We start from the raw sequence: 12,856 nt of genomic DNA, 5'->3' as shown, positions 1-12,856 counted from the left end.
TGGGTAGCCAATATCCAGGTTGCCCATCCCTGTCTACTCTGTGCATGGAGGGGGTGGGAATGATCCTTGCTATAAAGATTTGTTTCCTCTTTTGAGCTACTGCATCTATAGGTGTAGGTCAAGTTCATCAGATTACTCTTTTTTCCCCTCTTCTTCTGGTTGACTTCTGATCATCCAGTCATTGACGCCAGATCAAGTGGGTATTATCTGCAAGTGTGGGTGTTCTTAATGCATATGCCCTCTCTTCTTATCAGTTAGATGCTTCACTCCCCACTGTAGTCCTCTGTGGCTATGTCACTGACTCTGGGCCCAAGAGTCCCCAGGTCTCCACCCGGGTTTGCAGGAGTCTATTGAACATTGTAGGGCTTAGCTTTGCAGCTTCATTGCTGTTTTTTTCCTCACTTCCTCTTATCGGTGATGAACAAGCTATACTTTTTGAGAAAGTTTAAAAATGGTGAAAGCTCATCATGTCTTCAAACACAGGCAAACAAAAAATGATTTAAAACCTCTGTCACTTTCCTAAGAATCATTCACTCAGTGGATACATATTTATTTGACAAATGGTTTGGTATTGGTACTATACAGAAATGAGATAAAGTATCTTAAACTCTTGAGCAATGACCTGAGAAATGTAATTTAAAGATCCACAAAATACTAAATATTATCTGTAAAAAGGACTTAGCACATAAACAACTACCATTATTCAGATTCAGTGTGATATATTTAGTAATTGATGAGTGATTTTAAGGATGTTATACAGAGTTTTGAATGTAAATTACTATTTACAAATGTTATGGCCATATTAGAAATAAGTTTTTGGGATTTAGAATTAAAGCACTTTTGATTTAGAGTACTTAAAAGTGCTCAAAGGTTATAGTGAGAGTTAGTCTCTTATGACTTAGCATGTTTTGTAGACCAGAAGAATCAACATAACCTGAGATCTGGTTCGAAATGAAATCAGACTTCATTACATATAAAAAGAACCAGAATCCATATTTCACTATATTCTCAGTTAATTCATAAAAACTTTCATGTTTACAAAGAGCAGATCTGGTCCAACAGTCATTACTTTATTGGGTGCTGATATTTACTGGCATAAAAATTAAATTCAAATATCACCAAAAAGATAGAGATGTTCTGGTCACTCCATGAAAAAAAGCGAAATATATGGCAGGTTTAAAAACATTCCAAACACAATCCTGGAAAAGCATTATTTTAGTAAAACCAAACACCTCTACTACCCAGGGCAGGTTTGGCTCAATTCTAATTATCTCCTATGAACAATGGCCTTTAATTGGTCTTATTTTGCAAATGAGCAGGGCAGGGTTTTCATTTACAAGAATTGTTGATTAATTAAGCAAGGATGCACTCTAAGCAATGTATTCCTGGATCCAAGACAAGATGGAGTGAATGATGTGTCCATCATCTAACACAAGTGCAATTATTCCCTTGCAATGTGCTGCTTAAATGGGTCTCATTATGATCAAACTAGAAGAAATATCAGCACAGTTAGGGGAGAATTGCAGCCCCAATCATTTCTGAAATATTAGACATGTTTGCTTAAATTTCAGATAGAAAGTTCCACTTTGGCCCAGCATTTTAAATCTGTTTTGTAATTTAACTTACAGCAATGTTTGAATAACAAAAAGGTTTAAAAATTTTTAAAACAGCTAACAAAACAAAAACAAAACAAAAACACCTTACTTTCCAAGGGCAAAGCATTCCAGTTTTACAGATGAATCCTTTGCAGCTTGTATTGTTTCAGGAAAATGTACTTCAATCTTTGGTTCATATTCCCCCATCACACCTGTTAAATATCAAAAGAGCTAGCAGCATTTCTGGAGAAAAGAAATTTTTGATGAAGTAAATGCTTCATTAATGAAAACCTGGTCATTCAGTCTTTCAATAAACAATATTTTCAATACTCTCATGGGAGACAGAGGGCAAGTCAGCTTCATGATGCTGTTTAGTTTATCTTCACCCCCCTCTAACACTGAAAATCTAGTCTAAAATGTATCATAGGATCAGATTAGAAATAAACTAAATTTCCTTATTACCCATATCAGTGTCTTAGTTAAAAGAAAAACAGTAAGCAAGGTTTCAAATAATTTCATAATAAGACTGATGTAGAACTTCTTAATCCAAAATATTATTTCTGAAGCAAGCCACATAAAATAATCACACTAAAAAGACATATATTCTCTTGTCACTTAAAGCTTTGCTATTAAATTAGTTTCTTATACACTTATTTTACATTTTAGAATTTTCAGATATTTTGTTTTATAATTTCTGATTAGGAACTGAGATCACAGGTTTAGATGAGGCTAAGAACATTGCTTAATGCATTAATTGCAGACACAATATATACCAGAGGAGTTAAACAGAAATACATTACTGGGTTATGCCCATGAACCTAATTAAGTTAATCAAAGAGAACTCAAGATTTAAAAAAAAAAAAAATTGATAACTTCTTATTCACATTCAGAACACCAGAATAATACATTCAGAAGTAAAGAGTTTTGTTGGTGGCCAGTACAATTTTAGAAAATGTGGTATTTACAAATCATATGCAAAATAAAAATACCTCATGCTTATGACCTTGACCATTCCAAAGGGAGCCCAGGTGACACTGTGCATTAGGTGTTGGGCTGCTAACCACAAAGTTGGTGGCTCAAAACCAGCAGCCACTCCTTGGGAGAAACACTATATAGGGTTGATATGTATTGGAATTGGCTCAGTGGAGAAGTGGGCTATACTACTTCATGTATAATATTTGTGGTTTATTTTTATGATAAATATTATTCAAGGGAAGGGAGAATATGAAAGAAGTAAGGACTTTAGAAGGGAAGAGTCTGAAATTAAGAGTAGGCAGAAATAGAATGGGAAAATGTGGTAGAATCTCTATACACATTGTTAGCTCATGCATTTGTCCAGTAATGAAGAGTTTCTAGAGTTTTCACTGAAATAGATAAATTGCACTTATAAATACATCCAGGGATTGCTCAATTAAGACCATGCAAATACCATTGGATGGTTAGTGATTATAAGAGGTCTATCATAGGCATTCCCTATATGGAATTAGTTTCATAGTTTTGTTATTTATTATTACCCTTACATCACTGCTTCCCTTTAATTCCTCTGGGAGCAGGAAAACTCTATGAAACATTGTATTTCAAGTTTATAATCTGGTCATAAGATGTACCAATAGATTTCTATTTACATGTTCATACTCATGTAAAAAGAATAATTGCAGAAGTTTTCTACTTCAATGCCTTGATTAGGTTTTCTAGCTTTTAAAATTTTGTATTAACTCTGATGCCACTAAATCTACAAACCTCATCAGAGCTCAATCTGAATCATGTTCCTTGGAGAAATATAGTTAAAATGAAATTTTTATTGTATTATTTTCTAACTGCTTATAATTGTCATTGGCTTGATTTGCTTTTTCTGAATATAAAAATTACCCCCATCTTGTCAGCCTAGTAAATGAAGGAGAAGCCAAAAGGCAAATATGGAAAAGAAAGGGGCACTTGAAGAAGCTGCATCATATGTTCGTTACAAATACACTAATTCAACTATGGAAACTTGACAACATACATACATGCACACACATATACACACACACATGACTTCTCCCAAGCCAACAATCCATTATTTTCCTAAAGTAAATCCCTAAGCAACGAAATAGAATCCATCCCAATGGTCAAGAAACTAAGGCACAGTAAGCCCAGAATCATATTTTCAGTATCATTTGGGTGAGTTATAAAATTTCAAGTGATCTGATTCGTAAATTAAATTAAACCTAAGCTCAGAGATAATGTGGCTATACTGATCACAAGTGAAGTCAAAAGCTGTGCAGAGCTCACTAGGTTTCATCAGCCCTGATTAAAGTTTATTTCCACAATAAGGCATCACCTTACCATCGGTACGCTGTACTAATGGAGTAGCTGGTCCTTGTACACTTCTCTGGGCTTCCTTGTTTGTTATGAAGCAAGTGTAGTTGCCCACATCTGACGGTTCCACTTTGGCAATGTACAAGTTTCCTGTCTCTTGAGATACAAACCGTCTGTTGTCCTCTTGGACATGTAGAGGGTTGTCATTGAAGGTCCATGCATAAGATAAATCTGGAAAACCAGAAAAAAAAAAAAAAAAGTATTACCTTTACTGTGTCCATTCTTATTTTAAAGTTTGTGGCCTTTTTCTCCATCATTAGAATAAAACTAGGTCCCAGTTTGCCAACTTTATGCCTGTTGTCTTGGTACAATGATTACTTTTTCACTAGGTGTCACAGTTTGCACTGGGTTCCTAATGCAGACACTGACCACTGATATCACCCAGTGGTGCCATGAAATAAACACATAAGGATAATCACTGGACTGTGAACCATAAGGTTGGAGGTTCGAGCACACCAGCCACTCTGCTAGAGAAAGATGAGGCTTTCTCCTCCTGCAAAAGACTTAAAGCCTCCGAAATCCTATACAGGGCCACTGTGAGTTGAAACTGACTCATTGACACTTAACAACAACTGCAACAGCAATACTTTGATAACCATTGGAGTCGAGAAAACCTTATGGAACAGTTATACTCTGTAACACAAGACATGTTACCATGAGTCAGCATCACCTTGACAGTGATACTTTCTGGTTTTTTGATACTCAAATATATGCCAGATGGGATGATAAATTACCTGGGTATTTTGCCCATATTTGTTTTCAGAATTTAAGTTTGAAACTGAGAATAGTGATAGGAGGTCAAGAGAACATATGGATGAACTAACTAAGAAGACAGCAACAGTTTATAAGGTAACATCTCAGTATGTAAACTGAACTTCTGTCATACTCACTGTGGAGCAATATTTCTCAGTGAATAGTCCTAAGGACACCTGAAATATGTATGTTGGGGAGTATTTGTTAAGAAATTAATTAACATTTTCAACTTACAAACTTAAGCTCCTGGGATCTACTACAGACCTAGAGATTGTTTTATTTAGTCTTGATGTAATTAATTTTTGAAAAACTTATCTATGGCCATTTTAGGATTTAGAATATATCACAGCAAAGTCCATGCCCCAGATAAGTAAATTGCAAACATTTTCTGATTTCTATCACCATTGATTGGTTCTCCTCATACTTGGATTTTATAAAAATGAAATCAAACACTATATACTAAATCATGTAATTTAACCCATCTTGTTATTCATTTATGTTTTTGTAACCATCAGTATTTTTTTTTCATTTTTTTTTTTGACTGAGTAGCATTCAGTTTTATGAATATACTAAAATGTATTTTCTCATTTTGCTCTTGATGAGCATTGAGCATTTAGATAATGACCAGCTTGTAGTCATTGTATATTGGGTTGAAAGGAAGGTTCTTGTGTAAGGTGGTGAGTTTTCTCATTAGTTTTGGCTATGTTTCTGGAAAGCCATATGGAAGATGTTTCACTTTAGGTTTTTGATCTGTCAAAAAAATTCCAAACTGGTTGTCCTAACCACCAATGTAGAAGCATGTCATTTGTTTGACATCCATTCAAAAATTATGTATTGCCACCAATCTTTATTAAATATATTATCAAGAAATCTTTAAGCAAAGGAAAATATTTTCATGGATTAGGCTTTATAAAATGAATCCATCTAAAGGTAATGAAATCATGCATATCATGGTAATAAGACATGATAGAAGCTAGCCTCTAGAATACGGAAGAATATACCTTGTTCAATAATAAGGCAAAAACTTAAATACCTACTGAGGTGGGTAAAAGGAATGTATGGACATTCATACTTAAGGAAAACAGCATCTGAGGCAATTAGAGATTTTTGTTTGAGCACAGGGTACAGGTTTTCTGTGCTTACGTTAAAAGCCGATGCAGAAGCAAGACACAAGTATCTAATTTTCCTGATGTGTTCTAGCAATTGTCTTCAGTGGGAAGCACATCACATGACGCATTCTTCCCTGAATTTACTTTTTCTAAAGGCTAAGAGACCAATAAAGATTGACAGCAATTCTGATCTGTACAGGAACATTTTAGAGAAGTGGAACTATGACTACATATATATATCCATCCTTACTAATACTTAGGAAACCAGAGCTGAATAAATTAAGAGAGAGAGGGGTGGCTGGTGGCTCAGAAGAGTAAAGGGAGAGAGAAAAGGAGGATAAAACAAAACAGTAAGTTTACAATAATAATAATAACCACTAATAGTGGCAATGAGCTAAATAATTGCATTCTGACAGTAAATTCAAAAGCAATGTCAATAAAAATGTCCTGGAAACTTAAAATAATTCATTTGTACAAAAAAGGATCATACAAACAGGTAGCATATGATTAAGAGCCAATGATACTGAATGAAGTCCAACGTGTACTGAAGCCAGTAGCAAAGAACTAGGCTCTGGAAATTGATGGAATGCAAATAGAAATCTTTCAACAAACTGATGCAGCACTGGAGACACTCATTCATCTATGCCAAGAAATCTGGTGAACAGTTACCTGGCCAACTGATTGGAAGAGATCCATATGTGTGCCCATTCCAAAGAGAAGTGAACCAACAAAATGTGGAAATCATCAGATAATGTAATTAATATCACATGTGAGTAAAATGCTGCTAAAGATGATTCAAAAACAGCTACAACTGTTAATTGACAGGGAACTGCCAGAAATTCAAGCCAGTTTCAGATGAGGACATGGGATGTGGGATATAGTTGCTGACATTAGACGGATCTTGGATGAAAAAAGAGAGCATCCGAAAGATGTTTACCTGTGTTTCATTGATGAAACCAAGGATTTTGATTTTGTGTATCACAAAAAGCTATGGACAACATTGTGGAAAATGAGTAGTCTAGAACAAGAGGCAGTTGTTCAAACAGGACAAGGGAATGCAGTTTGGTTTAAAATTAGGAAAGGTATGTGCCTGGGTTGTATTCTTTCATCATACTTATTCAATCTGTATGCTGAGTAAACAAGTTGGGAAGCTGGATATATGAAGAAAAATGTGGCATCAGGGTTTGAAAAAGAAACAACCTGTGATATATGTTGATAAAAAAAATCCTAACTGGAAGGTCTTTTGAGGACTTAAAATATTTCGTGATGAAGATCAAAGACCACAGCCTTTGGTATGAATTGTATCTCACTGGAAAAAAACAAAAACAAAACAAAAAAATCCTCACCACTGTACCAATCCGTAACATGAAGATAAAGGGAGGAAATATTGAAGTTGTCAAAGACTTCATTTTGCTGGGCTCAATCATCAACACTCATGGAAGCAGAAGTCAAGTAATCATGCAACATATTGCATTAGGAAAATCTGTTGCACAGGCTTCTTTAAAATGTTTAAGAGCCAAGATGTCAGTTTGAGGACTAAGATGTGCCTGACCCAAGCCATGGTATGTGATAGTTGGATAATGGATAAAGAAAACCAATGAAGAATTGATGCATTTGATTTATGTTGATAGAGTAGAATATTAAAAGTACCATGGGCAGCCAAGGTGTGCAACAAGGTTGTATTCTTTCACCATACTTATTTAACCTGTATGCTGAACAAATAATACGAGAAGCTGGGTTCTATGAAGAAACATGTGGCATCAGGATTCGAGGAAGACTCATTAACAATGTGCGATATGCAGATGATACAACCTTGCTTGCTGAAAGTGAAGAGGACTTAAAATATTTACTGATGAAGATCAAAGAGCGTGGCCTTCGGTATGGATTACATCTCAATGAAAAGAAAACAAAAATCCTCACCACTGGCCCTATAAACAACATTCTTATCAATGGAGAAAAGATTGAAGTCGTCAAGGACTTCATTCTTCTTGGATCAACTATCGACACTCACAGAAGCAGTAGTCAAGAGATCAGACGACTTATTGCATTAGGCAAATCTGTTGCACAGAAAATTTTTGAAGTGTTGAAGAGCAAAGATGTCAGCTTGAGGACTAAGGTGTGCCTGACCCAAACCATGGTGTTTTCAACAACCTCATATGGATGCAAAAGCTGGACAGTTAATAAGGAAGATTGTAGAAGAATTGATGCCTTTGAATTGTGGTGTTGGAGGAGAATACTGAAAGTGCCATGGACTGCCAAAAGAACCAATAGATCTGTTTTGGAAGAAGTGCAGCCAGAGTGCTCTTTTGAGGCCAGGATGGCAAAACTTCGTCTCTCATACTTTGGCCATATTGTCAGGAGGGAACAGTAGCTGGAAAAGGATGTCATGCTGGGTAAGATGGAGGGTCGGAGAAAAAGAGGAAGACCCCCAATGAGATGGATCAGCCAGGTGGCAGCATTGACGGACTCAAGTGTGGCAGCGGTATTGAGGTTGGCCCGGGATCAGACATTGTTTCGTTCTGTTATGTATGGGGTGGCTATGAGTCGGTTCTGACTCAATGGCATGTGACAACAACAACAATTGGCCACCAAGAGAACAAACAAATCTGTCTCAGAAGAAGTACAACCAGAGTGCTGCTTAGAAGCCAAGATGGCCAGACTTGTGTCTCAGTCTTCAGACATATTGTCAGGAAGGACCAATGCTTGAGAAGGACATCATGCTTGGTAAAGTGGAGGGTCAACGAAAATAAAAAGACCCCTACAAGATGGATGACACAGCAGCCACAGCAATGGAGTGAGGTGAAGTAACAACTGTGAGGCTGACGAAGGACCAGACAGGTCATTATAAGTGTGTACTGACTGGACAGTACCTAACAATAACAACAAAAGTAATAATAGTTCTCAGCAATAAAGAAGATGTGAGAAAGAAACATAATGAGGAACACTAGAAACAAAAAATTTCTGCATGAAATGTGAAAATTCAAAAAGTGGCTTTTAAATACACAAGACTAATAGCAGGTAGATGTTGTTTAAATTCCATCATGTATTACTCTTGTTGCTAGGTCCCACTGAGTCAGTTCTAAGTGTAAGTAACCCTGTACAAAACAGAAGGAAACACTGCCCGGTCCTCCAGCTTCCTCACAATGCTCAGGTTTGAGCCCACTGCTGCTGCGTCAGTCGAGTTTGTTGAGGGTCTTCCTGTTTTTAGCTGAGCTTCTGTTTTACTTAGCATGTTGTCCTTTTTCTGGGGACTCGTGTATATGATTTACATACAATATAAATCTTCATAGCTAATATAACCCAGCTAAAAATGTATATTTGTATGTGGCTATTTGTGTAGCCACAAACAAATTATTTATCCAAGTGCTTGAAAATACTGTCAGGGAGGCTAAATCATTATTCAGAGCATTGGTTAGCAAACCTAGCCACATATTATAGTAACTTGTGTTTAATTTTTTTAAATACAAAAAAATCCTATAGCGCAGCACCATGCAGGGTCACTGTAAGTCATAATTGACTCGCCAGCACACAGCAACAACAATGACAATGATAGGGGAATTAAGAACCAAGAGACTGATAGTGAAAAGTAGCAGGGTCAGAGGGTAAAACCCACACGATGCTCCTCAGAAACCCTGTACAGGATTGCTCTGAGTCAGAGCTGACTTGATGATACTAACAGCAACATTGAAATTCAGATGCTAAATTAGGATGTGTGGCTACTTGAGGTATATAGAATGATGTGTGATCCTTACAGTGAAGATTTGTATAAACTTTAGTGTTATAGCAGATGAGATTTATGAAGAAGTGAGCTGTCTATCATTAGAATTGATCAAGCAGAGAATGGTTGACCATTTCTGGAGATGTTGCAATAAAAGTGTGGTTTGCAAAAGAAGGGAGGTTAGAGACATGCTCCTTGGAATGGACTACTATACTCTAAAAATTTGAGTTCCCTAAAGCCAGTGTTTTTAGAGCAAGAATGCATGCATAAATGCAATTCGCTTTTTAGTTTTGAGCATGTGCTTTGACATTCTTGTCCTGTTTTCAGGTATTGAGGCTGTCTTTTCTTGTGCTAGTCTTTACTGGAGGGCTTTCATCGTTTCATGTGGTCTCCTGCTTCTAAGCTTCTTTGTGGCCTCACTTCTAAGCCTTGCTTCCCTGTCTTCACCAAAGAGATGCACAAAGGGTTTTTGTTTAAAAGAACAGAGCCTTCTACATGGTAAATACTTCAATATAGAGGGGGAAAAAATGTAGTTCATATTCTCCTGTTGTCATTGACTCCTCATCTTTTGAACCTTTTGTGAAATAAGGACAATTGTGAGCAAATTCCCAGGGTTAAATCTCACATAGGGATCTGCAGTTGGTGCCTATTTGGGAAAGGAATAAGCTTTAGCTCTCTGAAATCCATCCTAACCCCTTTTCACTTAGCAGAAATTACAGGTTGTTGCTAGTGTCCAAGAAATCTTTATTTTTTCACCCTATAATCTTGGGACCTGAGACTGTAATTTCCATCTCTCCATTGGTGAATTCATTTTTACCTTTACTGCAAAAAACTTTCCATTCGTTCTCTACATGTGGCATATCCTTCTTCAATAGTGAGTGGAACATTTAGATGCTGCTGAAAGAATCAGGCCCAGAAATAGAGATTATATGAAAAATATAAAAGTTTACATAAAACATTAGTTTAATACTCTATTCATCATCCCAACATGTATTTTATGAAGCTAAATGGATCCTGCTAATATGCCCATTATTAAAGTGGACATTCGGCCTAGAAATATAAAAATGATTTTCTAAATTCATATTGCTAATGTGTGGCTCTTGGCTCTCCTTACTTACCCTCAAACTTTTATCAAAACTCCCAACTCAGTCTCTATTTAAACCTACCTGTATTCTACGACAATTAATCTATTGCCCATCAACAACAGTATCTGCCTTTGTCCAGTTTCCTCAGAATTTAGTAGGATAAAAGGTTAATCTACCACATTAAATTACTCCAAAGCATTTTAACTGGAAATTTTACATCTGCAAAATGCCAATATTTCTGCAAAAGAAATATTTTTTTCTTTCTAAACGATATTAAAATAGAGGCTCTCAAATTGTAGTGTGCATCAGATTGACCAGACGTGTTTATTATGCAACATTCTCAGTTTCTGGTGTTGTAGATCTGGAGCAAAGCCAGAGAATTAGCAAATCTAAAAGCTTCCAGGTTATGTTGATGCTGAAACCATAGTTTGAGAACTATTACTATCAATAGTTAAAAGTCTTTCTAGGATTTCCAAGAAGCAGCTGGTGTGTTTGAACTGACCTTGTGGTTCACAGTCCAGGGCTGATATAACAACATGACACAAGGAGTCTATTTTTCTTCCTAGGAAATCTACATAGATGTGTTGTTAGGTGCCATCGTGTTGGTTCTGACTTCTCTGCACAATAAATGAATGACTGCCTGGTACTGTGCCATCCTCACAATTGTTAGACCTGAGACCAATCCATCTCCTTGAAAGTCACCCTCTCTTTCAGTGACCTTTCACTTTATTAAGCACAATGCCCTTCAGCAGGGCCTGCTCACTCCTGATAACATGCACAAAATGTTTTTGTAATTGTTAAGTGCCGTTGAGTCAGTTCTGATCCAAAACGACCCTGTATAGGGTTTCTAAGGAGCAGCTGTGGAGCTTGAACTAGCGACCTTGCAGTTCAAAGACCAGAGCATTAACCCACAGCACATCAGGATATGATGAGTGAAAACTTGCCTTCCTGGCTTCTAAGGAGCATTCTAGCTGTATTTTTTCTAACAGAGTTGTTTATCCTTCTGACATGGATTCTTTTATAGTTTTCCTTATTAGATATCCAACTTTTACATGCATAGGAGGCCACTGAAAATACCATGGCTTGCATCAGATGCATCTAAGGCCACAAAGTGAAAAGTTGGCTCTTGTATACTTTAAAGAACTCATGTAAAGCAGGCTTGCCACATGCAATATATCACGTGATTTCTTGACTGCTGCTACCAGGAGTCCAATAATATGACGTCTTCCACAACTTCAATCTTTTCTCCACTTCTCATGACGCTATTTCTTGGTCATGTAAGGATTTTAGGTTTCTTTATATTAAGGTGCAACCTATACTAAAGGCTGTGGTTTTAAGTCCTCTCTTCTAGCAAATTTGCCATCTCCTGCATACTTCAGGCTGTTAATGGGTCTTCCTCCAATCCTGATGCTACATTCTTTAAATAATCCAGTTTATCAGATTATTTGCTTAGCATACAGATTAAATAAGTATGGTGAAAGAATATAACCTTTGTGCAAACTTTTCCTGATTTTAAAGATTTCAGTAACACTTTGCTCTGTTCTAACGACTGCCTCTTGATCTATGTACAGATTCCTCAAAAACACAATACAGTGTTCAGGAATACCTACTGGGTAGGCATTAGACTGTGAACCACAAGTTCAGAAGTTTGACTTTACCAGCTGCTGCACGGGAGAAAGTTGAGCCTTTATACTCCCACAAAACATTTAAAGCCTCAAAAACTACAGTGTCGTTATGGGTAAAAATTGATGCCAAAGCACTTTACAACAACAACCATCTTTCTGGTATTCGCTGATTTCAGCAAAGATCCATTTGATGGTAGCAATGATATTCCTAGTTCAGCATTCTCCTCTGAATCTGGCTCAAACCTCTTGCAGTTCCATGTCCATGTACTGTTGCAGCTGTTTTTGAATGATCTTCAGCAAAACATTACTTGCATGTGATTTTTGCTGTTGTTAGGTGCGATCAAGTTGGTACCATCTATCTGTGACTCTGCATCAGGTTGGTACCAACTCTCTGTAACTCTGTACATAGCACAAGAAAAGGCAGCCCAGTCCTGTGCCTATCTCACAATCATTGTTGCTGCTACTATGTAAACCCATCTCATTGGGGGTCTTCCTCGTTTTCTCCAACCCTCCACTATGTTGTTGTTGTTGTCAGGTGCCATCGAGTCGGAACCGACTCATAGCAACCTCATGCACAGCAGAACGAAACAATGCTCGATCCTGGGCCAACCTC

General features: G+C 36.9%; 1 protein-coding gene across 3 annotated transcripts in view; it reads right to left on the bottom strand.

The window, feature by feature from the left end:
• Window positions 1–12,856, bottom strand: part of CNTN6 (contactin 6) — a 606,070-nt gene that overhangs the window by 188,755 nt on the left and 404,459 nt on the right. For all 3 annotated transcript variants that reach the window (XM_006868658.1, XM_006868659.1, XM_006868660.1), the window contains 2 exons: window positions 3,921–4,124; window positions 1,705–1,807 (listed from right to left, as the gene is read on the bottom strand). In XM_006868658.1, the coding sequence (XP_006868720.1) occupies window positions 1,705–1,807; window positions 3,921–4,124 (307 nt within the window). The remainder of the gene's footprint in view (window positions 1–1,704; window positions 1,808–3,920; window positions 4,125–12,856) is intronic.

The sequence above is a fragment of the Chrysochloris asiatica genome, unplaced genomic scaffold (assembly GCF_000296735.1).
Source record: "Chrysochloris asiatica unplaced genomic scaffold, ChrAsi1.0 scaffold00121, whole genome shotgun sequence".
NCBI classification, from domain to species: Eukaryota; Metazoa; Chordata; class Mammalia; order Afrosoricida; family Chrysochloridae; genus Chrysochloris; species Chrysochloris asiatica.
Note: the sequence above shows the minus strand (reverse complement) of the source record. Positions and strands in the feature narration are given on the sequence as shown.